This window comes from Hydra viridissima, unplaced genomic scaffold (assembly GCF_058129835.1).
Source record: "Hydra viridissima isolate aposymbiotic clone 2 unplaced genomic scaffold, HvirCarnegie_v1 scaffold_2, whole genome shotgun sequence".
Classification (NCBI taxonomy): domain Eukaryota; kingdom Metazoa; phylum Cnidaria; class Hydrozoa; order Anthoathecata; family Hydridae; genus Hydra; species Hydra viridissima.
Genome location: NW_028324301.1, coordinates 21,340,733 through 21,357,718, shown reverse-complemented (window position 1 = coordinate 21,357,718; position 16,986 = coordinate 21,340,733). Strand labels below are relative to the sequence as shown.

The 16,986-nt window shown below is 29.5% G+C and overlaps 2 protein-coding genes across 6 annotated transcripts; one reads left to right on the top strand and one right to left on the bottom strand.

The window, feature by feature from the left end:
* Positions 1-4,611: 4,611 nt before the first annotated feature.
* Positions 4,612-7,981, top strand: LOC149892421 (leucine-rich repeat-containing protein 51-like). 3 transcript variants are annotated; one of them, XM_090078500.1, is made up of 5 exons: positions 4,612-4,646; positions 5,332-5,443; positions 6,033-6,088; positions 7,295-7,465; positions 7,628-7,981. In XM_090078500.1, exons 1-5 carry the CDS (start codon positions 4,632-4,634, stop codon positions 7,901-7,903), a joined length of 630 nt encoding a protein of 209 aa, XP_089934626.1. In that variant the 5' UTR covers positions 4,612-4,631; the 3' UTR covers positions 7,904-7,981. The 3 variants fall into 3 exon arrangements, with proteins under 3 accessions (XP_089934626.1, XP_089934627.1, XP_089934628.1); XM_090078501.1 differs by having other exon boundaries at positions 4,629-4,650; XM_090078502.1 differs by lacking the exon at positions 4,612-4,646 and adding an exon at positions 5,029-5,160.
* Positions 7,976-15,120, bottom strand: LOC149892420 (uncharacterized). Of its 3 annotated transcripts, XM_090078496.1 has the most exons (3): positions 14,968-15,017; positions 14,317-14,527; positions 7,976-9,903 (listed from the first exon to the last, which is right to left on the bottom strand). In XM_090078496.1, the coding sequence occupies exon 3, from the start codon at positions 9,901-9,903 to the stop codon at positions 8,011-8,013; it is 1,893 nt and encodes a 630-aa protein (XP_089934622.1). In that variant the 5' UTR covers positions 14,317-14,527; positions 14,968-15,017; the 3' UTR covers positions 7,976-8,010. The 3 variants fall into 3 exon arrangements, with proteins under 3 accessions (XP_089934622.1, XP_089934621.1, XP_089934623.1); XM_090078495.1 differs by lacking the exon at positions 14,317-14,527 and having other exon boundaries at positions 14,968-15,120; XM_090078497.1 differs by lacking the exon at positions 14,317-14,527 and having other exon boundaries at positions 7,976-9,914; positions 14,968-15,087.
* Positions 15,121-16,986: the final 1,866 nt, after the last annotated feature.

Below are 16,986 nucleotides of genomic sequence, written 5' to 3'. Positions count from 1 at the left end.
TTTGCATTGGTTGCAATATAAAAATCCTAACCAAATTCATCAAAAAGTTCTGTTAAGCCCCAATCGTGTAGAACATTCCCCTACGGACCGGATTTTTTTTTTTTTTTTTCTTTTTTTTTTTACTGCATTGAACCTAACTAGTTTCTAGGGCAAAGATGCAGCTTTTAAGTTGCTCTTTTCAACAACATATTCCTTTCAAGACTTAGTTTTATGAATTATGAGAAAAATTAGCTACAAAAACTTACAACTCCGACAACTTAAAAACCTCTATTGGATGCGTTTTGCCTATGTTGCTTTGCAATTGTGTGTCAAAGAAAGGTAACTCACAATTCAAAGGATGCAAATGCTTTTAAATAGTAGCAGTAACTAAGCATGGCAAACTCGCAGCGCGAATACTCGCATATTCGCTTATTCGCACTTCTCGCAGCAAAACTCGCTTTTTTGAGTAGTAAAAAAGTGTGCGATTACTCGCAATAACAATATTCGTATTTTTATTTTTTGTGCGAACACTCGGTATTCGCAGTTTCGAGTATTTATAAAAATTAATATATTATACTCGATTTGCGAGTACTGTTATTTACGCAATACTCGATAATCGCAGTATTCGCATAAAATTTCTACTCGCCTATCTCACATTGCGAGTATCATAAAAATTTTGGTCGAGTAGTATAATTTTTAGGCGAATTTTATACTCTCACTAATCGCATCTCGCGCGAGTGTAAATTTTTTGAACTCGCAGTACTCGCATTACGATTATCAATACTCGTACTATACTCGCAGCGAATATTTTTTACTCGCACTACTCAATGTGCGAGTTTGCCATGCTTAGCAGTAACGAATCCCTCAACGAAAATTGCTAATTCAAAGTTAAGTTCCAATTTCTAAGTAAGGATCATGTCTTTATTGATATATTGACTTTTTTTACCCAAAATGCATGGTGTTGCTTTAAAGTAACAAACCCATTTTTAACATTTGCTTCATAAGTATAAGCTAAATCTAAATGCTTCTAAAACATAGTTGTTACCTTAGAATATAAATAATTTTTATTTGGCACAACGTTGTTTTGAAATATTAAAGCAAATTCTTTTAAGTTTGACTATCTATAGTAGACCGTTAACTCTAAAATAATAATTACAAGTGTTTGTTAAAGTTATTTTGAATATGTATTTTTTCAAATTAGTCACACTTAAAATCTTCTGTATCATAACTCTGAACTATCAAAATGTTTTTTTGAATTACTGCTTGAAGTCAAACTTTGTAAACTGCTTATATATGGTATGTTAATTTAAAGACAAACTATAGAATATAGGGTTAAGGGTTTTTTGGAATAATAACACAAAGTCTTGCCGAAAACCACTCTTTGTACAACTAACGCTAAAGTTTCGTAGAAATCATGCACCTAAACATTTTATAAAATGTTTAACAAACGTTGTTTGTGGATATCAGTAGATTAGACTACATATGCTGCAGGAGATATATAGTAAATGATATTTCTGGAATATTAAATTCTGACGAAGTGGTTAATATACAAAATTTTTTTATCAAAATCAGCTGTACATGGCTAGACTGCTCAAAATCTTGTTCTATTCCAAATAGGCTTATGGTAAAAAATTATATTTACCACATGATAAGGTCGGGCGTAAAACTTCTAAATCCATACTTTCCATTGTTGATATCGGCTCATGATATAAGGACGTTGAAGCCTTGACATACAAGAGTGCAACTGAAATTACCGTGGTTTGACTCAAATATATTAATGCGTGCCCTTTACTTAGTCTAACCTTTGATAGGTCAACCTTGGTCAAGCATTAATGGGAACTTTTAGCCACTTTCTCGCTAAGCACAATTTTAAGGTGCGTTGTGGTAGGGTAAACACTTACCGAGACCAAAGAATTGTAAAACGGTTCAACCGTACACTTGCTGAACGGATATTCAGACACCAATACGCACATTAACTTCTGACAGATGCGAGGGGTTCGAAAGGGAGTTCGAAATTCAATGGCATGATTAAAGTTTTTTTAGAACTTTAATCATGCTATTGAATTCCTCGCACTAAGAAATATCACTTCGAAACACCTCGACACCAATTTATAGCTCTTGATTAGCAAAGGATTTTTTTTGGAGAATTAAAAGTTGCACGCAAAAACTCTGAGAATATTCCTCGTTCATGGGTTTTTAGAACAATAGTCCTTTGTTTGTGAAACAATAGTCTTTTGTTAGCCCAAAATGTTAGTGATAATATTAAAAAGTCTGAAACGTAAGTTGCATGGCTTGGTTGTTTTGGCATGGGAGTGACCCTTTTTCCAGAACTTTTAAATCACAGAAAATTTTCACAGTGTAATTTCTAGAGTATACACACTTTAAATATTTAATTTAAAGAAAATTTGCTTTATGCGACAAAACTAGCCATACATTTTTACTTCTTTATGCAGAAGTTTTTTTTAGCTTTTTTTTGCCGACTATATATATAAGCCATATCCTTTTTAACTACAGAACCTTATTTAAAATAGGAGATGACTTATTTGCAGTAATCTTAAAAGTCCTGCCTAGAATTTTCAGATTATGGTTTGAGCATTGTTTTATTTGAATATTAATTATTGTTTCTTTCCGGTGCATTTTAACAATTTTCTTCTTATTTTAAATATATTGAGAATATTAAGCCTCTTTTTTGATCATTTTCAGTTGCTATTTTTTGTATTGATGGGTTTTATCTCTTTAATATAGCAGTATGATTGCTATTATAAAATGTAGCGTGGTTATCACATATTTGAAAAGACTCTCGTATTTTAATCAATGCTCGTTTAAAATTTGCTTTCTGATTTAATTTGGTACAGCTTTAAATAGTCAGGACCAGAATAATGAAACTTTATCGAAAGCAGTACGAATAATGTAACCCATTATGGACACTAGGTTTGCATGAGACAATAGTAAATTCACTTATTTATTGCAAACAGCAATTGATCCTGAAAGAAACTCATAAATAAAACTTGGTAACAAGGATGATTTTGGTATTGATCAATATCTTTTCTTTGATAAAATCTTTTTTCCTCATTTACTATTATTATATAATATTTACTATTATTATATAATATTTACAATTATTATATAATATTAAGACAGCATTTTGTTAAAAATTTCGTTTAACATTAAAGGTACTTGTTTTTTTTTTTGTTTTTTTTTGATGAAGAGTTTCACACGTGTAAAATTAAATTATAAAAAGGATTGAGTTTTTTTTAAATAGATTATAATCCATTTTGTCTTTTAATACCCAAATATGATTTGCCTTTAATTATGACTGATGTTCATTTTGATGGGTGCTAGCATACGTATCATATGCATTTATGTTTGGTATTTATTTGTATAAATAATTGCCAATATACTGCCCTGCTATTATAAAAAGAAGTGAATCACCATTTTTGAAGTTTGTTAACTGCCAAAACTTAGTGACACTGGATGAGTCAGCATTGCAAACCTTTTAGAAGGTTTAGCTGTTGTTTTCGCAGTGCTAAAGAAATTTTAGATATGATCAATGTATAGAGAGAGGCAGCTCTTTGCAAGAGGTCTGTGCACTCATTTAGAGAGTGCACATATATATATATATATAGGTCTTCCAGCAAAGTTTAGAAAGATTATTGGCAAAACAAAGTCTTATCACAGCAATCAACGTTTCAATCACCTATTGGGCTTTTCATAACAATTAACTTGACTGAAACACTAAAATAGATCCTTGCATTTAGATCAGTATAAACGCTGTAAAACTGTAATTTTGTAAAAGCTATCATTCAGCACTTTTTGTGATAAAATTAAAAACTAAGAACATTCAAACGAAATTTATTTTCTTGGATGATATAATTTCATTGCAATTTTTGTATGAGAGTGATCCTGTTGAACTGTATTGACACCCTGAGCAGTGTTTTTCTTTATGAACAACCAAAAAGGTTTTACTCAATTCTAACCGACGGTGACTTCAAAAAGGTTTAGTATTTTGCCAGTATGAGGTGCAAAAATGTGAATATTGTTCATATGCAATTAACCGTTTGACGAATTTAACTGTTTTTGCTATTAGTTTAACAAGTTTGTAAAACTTTTCTCATTTCTACGTAATAATTTCCGTCTTATGCAATCTTAGTAAAGAATGGCTGCCAGAGAATAAGAATATAATCAGTACAGTATTTGTTAATGCAAGTATTATTGATGCGCATTATTGTTCTTATTATTAAATATTATCATTTTTAAATAGAATACTACTTTGTATTTATTACAAATGGACTCCAAATCCTCCACTTCAACCCCACCCCAACCCCACCCCAACCCCACTCCAACCCCACTCCAACCCCACCCCAACCCACCCCTTACCCCACCCCCACCCCCCACCTCTACCCCATTTCAAAACCTTTTATTCAGTTTTGATGTAATATTAAAATATAATCATTTATGAGTATAATCTACCAGTATTTAAAAATCCAATAAGAAATTTGATTTTTGTGCTATGATAACGAGTTTTTAATTTCCTCCAAATATAAATTAAATGTGAGATGCGAAATGACAAAACGAGAAACAACAAAAAAATGTAAAAGAATAAACGCAATTTTTTTTTTCCGAAACCTCGAAAACATATTTATTGCGTTGTTATGACGACTGTTTATGTTGGTATTTATTTCTTTTCAAACTGAAGATTTTTAAGCTTTGTTTTTGTTTCTTATATGACTCCGTGTAATTGTGTAGATTCTTTTACGTTTTATGATTTTTTATTTTTCTAACTGTAATAAAAATTCTAAAAGTATCAGTTTTAGGAATATTTTAGGACAGGTTTTTTCTAGGTCTACAAATGTTAGCTTGTACTTGAAAGATGATTTTCAAGTTAGATATGGCTTGTTGATAACTTTTATCACTCAAGGCATTTTGTTGTCTAAAATTCGTCACAAGTACACAAATACAGTACAATACAACATATTTGTTATCTTCGGATTAGATTTCTGAAAATGTTTTAAAAATTTATAAGTACTTATTTTCTATCAAAAATAGTTCCTTTATATAATCGCTTCTTTTCTAAGATAGTATATAATTCAATTCTAAGAGTATATATACGTGTGTATAATATTCTAAAAACCTGCTGATAACTAACATGAGAGTTATGGAGAGCTTGTAACTAACAAATGGGTAGCAGTTTATTGCATGTATATAAGATAACAGTAGATTTATCATTATTTATTGTCATTCACTAACTAGATACATATTCACTGCTGTAAATGTCACACAAATTTTACTATTGTTATAGTAACATTAAGTTATAGTAACATTAAGTTTGTAATAAGCGTTTTTAATCATTAGAATGTAAACATGGTAGAAGAATTATCTTTGAAAACTAACACTTGTGTAAATGGAATGGAGAACTTTGAACAACCCCTGGATTATACATTTATGTGTCTAACTACAGTCAGTGGTAAGTCTAATTTAGTGGTGTGTATGGGAATGGGAATGAATAGATTCCCTCAGGGCTCCTGTGAAAATTGGAACTTGGAGATAAGATGGTAATAGGCTTAATGTTCTTAAATGTGTGAACATATTTAATTGGAATACGAATACAATTTCATATTTATGACAGATTTTTACAAATAACATAAATCAGTTACTTACTCAATAATCTTTTCCTTTCTAGAAATTCATGATGTGTATTATTGAGTCAAATAGTATCTTGTCTTCCTTTGAAGAAAAGATAAATAAACAGTTTTTGCAGGAATTTGTTATCAAAAGAGTGACAGTATTAAGTTCATTGCATTGAAAGCAAGATAATTGAAATCTTTTACCAATTTACATGTTTGAACTGTTAAAATTCAAACTAGTTGAAATAGTTGCATAATTTATTGAAGACTGTTTCTGTTAAACAGTGTGTATTATCTGATAGAATTTTAGGGTTTTTTTGTTGTTTGTTACAATGTTCAAAATTTTAAGACATAATTTAAAGTGAAAATGAATAATAGTTAAGATGATATGAAATAAATGTCAAATATAACTTTCTACACTTTTTACAGATTGCTTAGAGGAAGAGCCTCGACATTATAATTTTAAAAAAAAGAAACCATATAGAGTGAGTATTTCTTATTCGTGTTTCAACTATGATATATTATAGAACTGATTGTCTAATAAACATATATATAGGTATGCACATATCTACATACATACACATGTGTATAAAAGGTATGTATGGAAAAACATTAATAAATTTAAAAGTATTTATGTATTAAAACTGTAAAAATATGTATGCACCAATTCAGTGAAAGTATTTATGCATCAATACTGTATATTGTAGTACGTTTGTAGTGTGTTTGTCTTTTTGTTTAAAGGAAAATTTGAGGTAGTAACTTTAGCATTAAAATTAGAAATGATTGGTTTTTAATACTTGCATATAATATCAGGCAACGAAAAAAGTTTGTGCGGTTTATCCTAATTGCCTATTTCTAAGAAATATATTAAGAAAACTGGTTGTGGTGGTGGGGGGGGATGATTTTGCATATAAATTAAAGCTTGTTTTAAGGAGAATCAATCAGTGTGTTTCATAAGTTTTATTAGTGCATTTTTATGTGTATTTATTTATGGATCTGCAAAACTGCACGAACTCTTTTGGTTGCCTGATACATCTTATGTTATGTAACAGCCCAATAGTAAAAAAACTTTCTTTAACCATTTTGCCTGATTCTTATGTTTTTGTATTAATCTTTGTTTTTGGCCTTGTTCTTCTTCTTTACTTACAGTTGCTAGTTCTCTTTCAGTCAATATTTTTGAGCTTTTTGCCCATGTCCTCTAAATATGGCTAACTATGGTTGCAAAAACCTTCCTAATATTTTTTGTTATATATGCAGTGGGTTAGTTATTTTAATAAATTGCGTGTTATGATAAATAAAATCTGTAATTTAATAAAAGTACAGTATTACTAATTAAATAAAAGTACAGTATTAGCTAAGTTTTTTATATATATATATATATATATATATATATATATATATATATATATATATATATATATATATATATATATATATATATATATTTATATATTTATATATTTCTCTATTTCTCTATTTCTCTATTTTAAAGTATAATCGAGGTCATATTCTGAGAAAACTGTGATACAAAAAAACCTGTCAGATACAGTTTTAGCATCTAAAAATACATGATTCAAATAGATTTAAAAGAACATTGTGTTTGTTTAAAAAGTATTCTCAATACATTTTTTTGTTAATAACTTATTTTTTATTATATATATTTACATGTATATATGTGAAAAATTTATTAGAGTTTAAAAGGTCATGAAATAGTAAAAAAGCGAGCAAATGCTATTCGACTGAGTAACAATGTGCTTGTAGATTGGAAAGATTTTTTAAACACAGTAACCAAACTGGTTGAGCGCCCACAAGATATTGAGTGGATTGACTTATCCTTTAATGACATTTCAAACATTGATGAGGTAACTTAAAGTAGTTAAAACTTATAAAATATTTTTTCTGAAATACAAATTTTGGCCACAATTGTGTTGCTCTTTTTTAAGCACTAGTTTGTTGTGTATTGATTTTGGCCACAATTGTGTTGCTCTTTTTTAAGCACTAGTTTGTTGTGTATTGATTTTTAGTGTGTACTGGAGTTTCCACATCTAAAAATTTTGTATCTACATGGTAATAATATAGAGAAAATTTCTGAGATAGATAAGCTTGTCCAGTTACAAAATCTGAGAAGTTTGACACTACATGGGAACCCAATAGAAGACTCCAGTCCTAATTATCGATCATATGTCCTTTCTCGCTTACCTAATTTAAAAAGTTTTGATTTCAGTGGCGTGACAAAATCTGATCTAGAAAATTCTAGAGTGTTACATCACTCAAAAATCAAAAAGAGAGATGTGATATAATTTTGTGTTTTTATAATTTTATAAAACTATTTTTAACTTTGTATCATTAATTTAAACAAAAATAAAAAGAAATTTTTACGTTCTTTTGTCCGATTTTTATTTTGAAGCTAAAGAATTAAATCTTCATCTGCACTTGAATCAAGTGTTTTATTTAAAGACAATCCATTTTTATTTATACTTAGCCCGTTTTTACTAATAGCAAGTTCGTTCTCCTGGCCTTTAGACATAATAACGTTAATTCGTTCGTCGCTTAGAACCGATTGCGTGTCAAAAATATTATCATCCACTTCATTATCATTAAAATAGTCAGTGCATCGTTTGAAGTCATGTTCATAGAAAATTGTGCCGTCTGTTATTGAATTTTTAGAAGGATGGAAGATATCACATGATAAACTGGAAGGAGGAGGATTAACAACGTGTTCATGCGAAAACACGAGAAATTCTTCATTGCAATCCTCATTTTGTGATACTTTCCCTGAAAATGAATTGCTTTTTCGTACAAAATGTCTTTGTCTAATAGATTTTGATTTGTTACGATCTCTTAAAGATACAGCAAAGAGAATCCCTGCATCATCAACAATTGGTTCAGTGCTACCTTTTTGAACTTTAATGCTATCCTTGAAAATTGATTTTATTCCAGACAGCAACTTATTTTTCCTTTTCCTAGGTTTGTCTTGACAACGTGTTTCATAATAAGCATTATATGCATTTGTAGTTGTCGCTGGGTAGTATTGAGAGCTAGGGTATACTGCTTCTTTATCACAGTTTGCATAAGAAGAAAATCGAGAAGGTTCTTTATTTGTTACTGATTCATCTACTTGAACTAATTTTCGCCCTGCGACTCGAATATCCGGAGAAAACGCGTAGCCCATTTTTTTGCAGTTCGGACAATTACAAAACTCATTAGCATTGTCAAAATTATCAAATCTAACATTTCGTATTTGATAACTGAATTCACGGTTATTGCAGTTTTCTCCTGTTTTATTCAACAAAGCACCAGTTAATGCATCTTGTGTAGTCGTTTGATCTGTTTCTAAGTCATTCTCGTCATCTTCAGTACTATTTGTATAATCAATATGAAGTTCAATTTTGCTAGGTTTACGTTGAATAGTTTGCGAATATGTTCTCATACTTGCCGTTCTCCTAAGAGTGTCAGTGTTTGAAGGGTATATTTCAGGCTCTTCAGAAAGAGAGACACGCTGCTCTTCGCGTTTATGAACGGGAGAGTTATTAACAGAAACTGATTTCCCTCCAACCTTAATAAATTCACCTTTACTGCTATCAAATATCATTTCAGAAACATATCCACTCGAGGATGACAAATACTTCATTTTTTCTTGACCAACTTGCCAGAAACTTCGGTTTTCATCTTGATTGTGAATATTAAAAAAAGGTGCTGAGTGTGGAGTAAAATCTTCTTCTTCCGCCTCATATTTAACATTTCTTACTACATAAGGATAATTATGAGTGTTATCATAATTATCATCACAAGCCATGTCGAGAAGTGTGTCTGTAGATAAAACATACAACATTCCTTCCTGAGCAGCTAGCTTCCTCATATACCATTGCGCTAACTCAGAGTAACCAATTCTTGACATTTCTTTTGCTAGTCTAATTTTTATATCGTTTGTAGCGGCTAAATCTATTGGCAGTTCTTCGTTCTTCGTTAAAGCAATCAAATCAGCGCAATGATTAATCAAAGTTATGAGAACATCTAAATCACCAATAGCTGAAGCTATATGTAAACATGTCCAGCCATTGGATGTTTTTGCTTCAATATCTGCACCTCCTTCGAGCAATAACACCGCCATCCTTGCGTGACCATCCAGGACTGCTTGTTGTAAAGCAGTAAGTCCATGGACATTTCTTTCGTTACGCTTTGGGTGTATTCCAAATTTTAACAAAAGTTTAACTACTGCAAAGTCGTTTCTACTGACTGCTTCTTGAAAAATCTGGTTTGTATAAGGATTTGCATGGTCTACATTTGATCCAATTGACATCTAAAAAAAATCTGTTTTGGCTAAGAACAGTTTTAATTTAATGTGTGTGTATGTGTGTGTCTGTGTGCTATTATTATACTGAGATTCTCTTGTTATGTAAATAATGAAACAAATTGTGAACTTTAAAGATATCTAGAAGAAGAACAGTGTTTTGCCTGAAGTCATAAAAAAGATGGATGCCAAAACTAACGAAAGATTTTTTTATGAAAAATCTGTTTAGACATTTTTGTTAAAAAAAATAATAATTTTTTTAAAATTTTTTTGTTTTCGTTGATGAAGAAAAATTTAATTTCTATAAATTTTTATCTAATTTTGTCTTTTAACTCTCAGCTGATGAGAAACAAACCCAAATGAGAATGAAAATATTTCCATATTTATGCAATAGCAAGTTGTTGTTTTTATTTTGTTTCACATGATAAAACTTGTTTTTTAGTTTTAAAGAATGAATTATGTGATGGGCATAAATCCACGTTGAGCAGATTATTTGCTATGTTTTTTTCTAATCAACTAGGTATATAATTTAGGATTTTAGTAAAGCAAAAAAACCAAATCTTAACTTCTGTTTTTTTTTTTTTTTTTTTACTCATCTCTGGCTCTGATCAGTTGAACATAGCAAAGTTCAGCATCCTTTTAACAGTTAACTATTCGAAAACTACTTAGAAGATTTTTCTACTACTTTTTGAACTGTGAAGTTAACTAATGCTTAGTTAGAAACCGGATGCTTAGTATTGCTTAAACCGGATGCTTAGAAACCGGATGCTTAGTTAGAAACCGAGTACTTGACATCTTCTTCGGTGTTTTGGTTTAAGCCACGTTTTTTGAAGCTGCTATCCTCTTTATCTTAAAATCTGCTTCATCCGAAACTAGTTTCTTGCTTTTCAATAATCTTCAATAACTATCTGCTCAGAACAATTTGGAGGATTTAGTTACTTACGTATTAAATCGACGCCACTTTGTTCATACCACTCTAGCTTCTTGGAGTAGTGTATTGATTAACCCAACAACAATGATAACATTTGTATTTAACATCAACACAATCAAAAAACAATACATTGGCATCATTGTGCGAAATTGTTAGAAAAATCTGTTAAGTAGTTTTTGAGCAATAAACCATAAAAGGGTGCTGCATTTCATCGTTTTTCAACCAAGAATTGTAAAATAGAAATAGAAATGGAAATTAAATAATTAAAATGTTCGGATATAAAAAGATAATTTCGAGAGAAATTACAAGAAGCAACGTTATAGCTCCTATTAGTAGAGTATATTGTGAATATTTTTAAAATAAAAAAAAAATCACTTAAATAACTTTGTTAAATCAAATCTATTACGGTCAAAGTTCCATTCATCTTCGCGTTCTTTCACAAAATTTTGATTTCTTGAGAAGTTTTGTTAGAAAAAAAGAACAAATGGAGTATCTAGTATAGCAAATCTTTTCATAATAGTAATAAAAATATATAAATAAATGATAATTTGTTTTGATTACTCCGCTTCATTTTTTAATTTTGATGTGCGCAAAGATTATTCGCTTTTCCCTATTTGTTGTGCACAGAACTTAATTGTCGCACAGCGTCGTTTTTATGTCACACAAAAGTTTTTTTTAACTTCTTTTACAATTTTTTATCTTTATAATTTTCTTTCTTTTTTTTAAAAAAAAAAAATTTAAATTTTTTCTAGCTCCTCCTTTTTCTTTTAGTTCAAGAATGAGCACTGTGCAACAACCTTTCGCCATCAAACCGATTATTCTGCTTTTTTTAGCTTTTCTGTGGTTATATTAAGAAAGTTTAGTGGATGGTACTTTCATTCTAGTATCCACTGGCTATCATATAATAAAAGTTAGCATATATAGTTGGATTTGTTATTAAAAAAAGTTAAGTTTAGATGTTAGTGAATAAATAGTTCCAAATATTTTACTAAAGCTTCATGCTGTTTCATTAGACGTATAAAAAAGTTGCTTGTTTGATATTTTGTGCAATCTACTTACCATATCCCAATAGCAACAAATCCTGGCTTTTTGTTACTCTCTAATTTTTATTACGAATCAGCGTCTACAAATATAGACTTTTAAATAACTCACTGGGACCATAAAAGTGATGTGCAGCTTTAAAACATTTTCCAGTATCTATTTAAAAGGCTGCATGAAACAACATCTCGCGACTGCAACAATTCTGCTGAAAGTAAAAGGTGGTCACTTAGCGTAATATCTCAGCGATGGCATGTTCAATAAAACTTACTGTAAGAAAAGTTTTTGATGCTAAGGCGTTTTGCTAATCGCTTTAGTTTCTTCCCGAAGAGATTTTTCTTTTTTTTTTTTTTCTTCTTTTTTTTTTCCATGAAACTTTATGACATAGGCGATCTGGCAACTTTGTACATTTAATTTCATGTTGAGAAGTAAATTCCACTACCAATGCGATAAGTTTCGTTATCTATGGGTTAAATCTATGCAAGTAAGCAAGACTTTTGACAAGCTAACGTTTTTTTCCCTTTTGCAAGCATTTTTCGTTGTGTTTTCCTAAGGATTATATTTAAGATAATCCAATTTTTTTATTTTCTTAAGTGGCAATAGCGTGATATCAATATTAACAACAAATAATTGGCTTTTTAAGTTCGTTGTTCATAAAAGTGCCACGGTCGTAATTGAGTAATTGTTTAAATAAAGATGCCATGGTCATAATTGAGAATAAACTATGTTTTTTTACAAAAAATGAATGTTTCAGCAAGAATGAAAACATAAAAAACCATTTATTAATTTTTCAAAGTGAAAGCAAATGATTAGAAATTGCTTATTTTTTATAAGGATGACTTCTGGCAAGAAAAAATATCAAAAAATGACCTAATCCGAGGAAATTCTTACGCAACATATTATGCTCTCTGATTTTATTTATAAGGTTCAGCTTAATCGTTCATTAATAGTGAAAATCTTTTGGAAGGATTGTAAAGGTCTAAACTTGGCTTTGAATTTGAGACTGGGATGATGTCTTTTTTTCGTTTACTTAAATGGTTACTTTTCAAATTGCTTCAAGGAATATTAAAAGGATTTGACTTTTTAAAAACAAAATAGTATGCAAGCAAAATATATATACTTGTTGCAAATAAAAATCTTATGTAAAGTTTTTATCTATAACTTGACGTTTAGCTTCTTGTTAAAGAATTCATCGAAGCTATCATACAAGTTTGCAGATAAGTTCCATACATTATTTTTATAAATTTATAAACTTGTACTTAATGGCTTCAATAAATAAAATTGTCTAAAAACCTCTATTTGTTCTGAATCTATATCAAAACATTATCGAGCATTTCCCAGAAAAATCTAGATCTACATCTAAGAAAAATATATACCTCAGTATATTCTTTTCTAGATCTAAATCTATATTTTTAGATACAAAAGTTACATTATTTACTTTAAAATTTACAATTTGAAACTAAAAGATTGTAACTTTTGCGAAAAGTTGCAATTTTTTACTTTCAAATTAATTAATCTAGCAAGATTTTGCAAACAAAAAGGGTTTCATTGATTGTCATAGAGTCTGTTTAAAAGTGAAAAAATATCTATATAGCAATTATTTTAGACTCCAGAATGCGAGAAGTTCAACTTAAGAAACTACTAACTTGTGTATATTTATATTAACTATACGCTTTCGAGATTTGAGTGGAAAGATAATGCTTGTTATTTTAGAATCTGATTGATTTTTTTTTGGTGAGAGAAGCGGAACAAAATTTCTCACTAATTAACCTTTCTCAAATCATATTTTTGAATGTGTGTTTTACTAATTAGTACTTTTTAGTTATCACTCCTAAATTAGCACAGCATTAATAGCTCAGTCTTTAATTATAATTCCTAGATGTTTGAGAATTTATTCCGTCTCTCTTGGAATTTTTTTTTTTTTAAGTTATATTTTTTACATCGAGCTTTATTGCCAATGAAGAAATAGCAATACAGCTCGATGACTAAACTGGTATCATCAGCGAAAATCATAACTGTATTTCTGACCAATATAACAGCTGCTCCTGAGGATGTTTCTTTTATGGTGATGACGAGACTCAGAATAAATCAAAACTAAGTCCAAAATAAAAAATAAATCCAAAGCCAATAAAAAAAAGTAAATTTAAAAATTGAATCGTTTTATAAATATTGTCCTGTAAAAAAAAAAAAAAAAAAAAAACCATTTGAAGTAAGCAAAAACCGGTATGAATTGTAAATGAGAAAATGTGCAGTAAGATCTTTATAAGAAAGATGAAAAAATAGAAAGTGTTTAGACAAGTAAGGATGCAGAAAGTATTTTAAGAATAGAAAGACTAAGAAACTCAAACATTTCTTTCTAAATCGGTAAGAAGTTTCCTAAACATTTTAAACTAGTATTTTTCATACTTAATCATATTTTGCATTTCCAATATATTAAACGAACTTTTACTCACAGCATCTCTCCTTCGGCTAAAAGTCCATTGAAAATGCTTGACGTCATTTTCGAGGAGCGATAAAAGTTTCTGGCTATTTATCACCCTTTTAAAAACTCTCTATTGCGTCTTTTTTTGTGTGAGTGACGGCATTATTTGAACAAGTGAACCAAATTTTTTTGCTAAAAACATTTTTTGTCCCGATATGCCATTATTACATATTTCTATACTACTAAAAGAACATTAAAAACTACAAAGTGTTGCCTATTATGGAGTGGACTTAAAAGAAGAATGCAAGTATGAATTATTATAATTCAAAAGCTTCTTTTTTTGGGCTTCAAGATATAAAATTGTTTTGTTGAAAGACAAGAAAACAACTTTATTTGCAGTTTAGTGATAAAGGCTGGTATTTTCACAAACGAATATAAATATTACAGCAAGATGGCATCATGAGACAAACAGCAAAATTTATACATAAATTTTTAAAAGATTTTGTTAGATCTGTTCTTACACACCCCAAAATCTTCATTTGGCAATAAAAACAATCTTTAATAAAAATAAAGAAAAAAGAAAACAAGACTAAAAATACAAAAGTGTTTAAAGTTATTTGGATTGCGATCCAACAATTAGGAATTGTGTGCTTTCAAAATTGACATGAATGTGGACTCTTACCTTTTTCTTCTCGTTATCAGCTACTGTATAATTTAGTTTATAAGAAGAATTTTAGCTGAAATAATTTTCACGAAAATTAAAAAGAGTTATTGTTCAAGCAAAAGCTTTATTTAATTTTTTTTTTGTTAGTTTGAAAACAACACCACGTGTTTTAACTTCAAGCGCAGCGTTCAAAAAAAACGTCATTTTTCTTTTATGAAAACAGCTGTGTTATGAAAGATTTATAATTCGGCGAAAAAACAATGGTTAGTTTATCTGCCAAAGAATCTCTTAGGCAAATTTTTAATAATGAAACATATGGGTTTGTACTATGCATGCAGCGTGCACTGGTTTACTATCTTCTAATTTAGTTACCACTGAATCAGCATCACAAAAGCTAAAATTAAAATTTAGTTTGTTTATTAAAAAAGTTTACAAATATGAAAAAAAAATTTTTCAACCAGTTTATTTGATAACCTTAACTTAATGGCAAATGGTACGAAAGAAAAATCTTCAAAATAATTCTTTTAGGCTAAAATAAAAGAAGGAGTTTACCTCCCTAAGGTATTTGTTGTCAAAAAAAAACCTTAACTAAAAATTTGATTAAAAATTTTCTTTGTTAGTTAAAGGTTTCTTTTCAACATTTTTTACTTTCTTTACAAGAAACGATTTAAGGTTCTTTATGAATAATTTTAGACAAAAAAAAAGAAAGAAAAAAATCACCAGCCAACCATGGCGGCCGATAATTTTTTTGTAGACACTCCAGCCTCTCACTTTAAAACTGATATTGCCGAACCCTACGTCTTTCTCAAATGCAATACGGAATTCCCTTTTTTAATGCAGTTTTTTTTCATAAGTTTTTTTATTCAAAATAACTCCAGTTATTCTGATCGCAACCTCGTTAAAATCGTTAAAACCGTTAAAATCACCACCAATTTGATTTGCAGAACTTCACCCACGTATCATTGAAGTAAAGCCGGTAATTCTAAAGTAAGAACCGATCATTTTGAATAAGAACCGGTTATTTAAAAATGAGTTCGAAAACTTTTATATGTATCTGATAAAACAAATGTCTAGTGATTATGAACATCAATTTATTACAAAAAAAATCATTCCCAAAGTTTTTTTTTTGGAGCCTTGATCCTTTTAACTTTAGATCGGCCTTTATTGGTAAATAGAAAAAAAAAAGAAAAAAAAGGAGGGTAGAATTTCTTATTTTAAGAAAAAGTTCATTAGAGTATTTTTAGGAATAGTGACAGTCTTCACAGGCCGACAACAAAGTTCGTTAGAAATACTTTTCAAGCAATTGTATTTGATTGGGCAAATAGGCAAATATTTAGGACAATTGAAAATTTTTTTTTTTGATACTGAGTTTATTTAATGCACCAAACACTTATTTTCAGTATTATTTTTTTGTCTGTAGATCCTTTCTTTCTTTAGATGCATGTTATGTAGCTTCATTTTTGATATAATGCATTATGTTCTCAGTGAAGCTTGTCATTCATACGCAATGATATATATTAATTAGATGTCTAACTTCACAAAAATCCTGTAAGAAAAAATGAAGCAAGTTTTTAAAGTTTTTAATGCCAGTAACCGTTTTATTTAAACTGACAATAATTCATTCTTGGTTTGCTTTGATTTATCATTGCGTCATTTCGGGCTGGCAGAAATTTGCTTCACTGGGGAAGCGGGAGTTAGATATCTAGTTAATATATATATCTTATTCCTACAATCTCTCTCCATACCATACGATGTCTCTCCATCACTTTGAATAGAAACGTCACTAATGATACAATTTTTTAATTATCATTTTGGGACTCAACACAGACAAAAACATGCGAATCAGGCTAAAAATTGTTTAAAAAAAAATTTTTTTTTTGAGGCTGGGGTGGTACTTTTCTGCTTATACTAATTTCAGTCGATTTTTAATAAAGACCAAATATAAAGCACAATAAAAAGCTTTGTACATGCATATTTGTTAATTTTTTCCAATTTTTGAAATAAATTTAAAACAATATAAGAAACATAACGACTCTC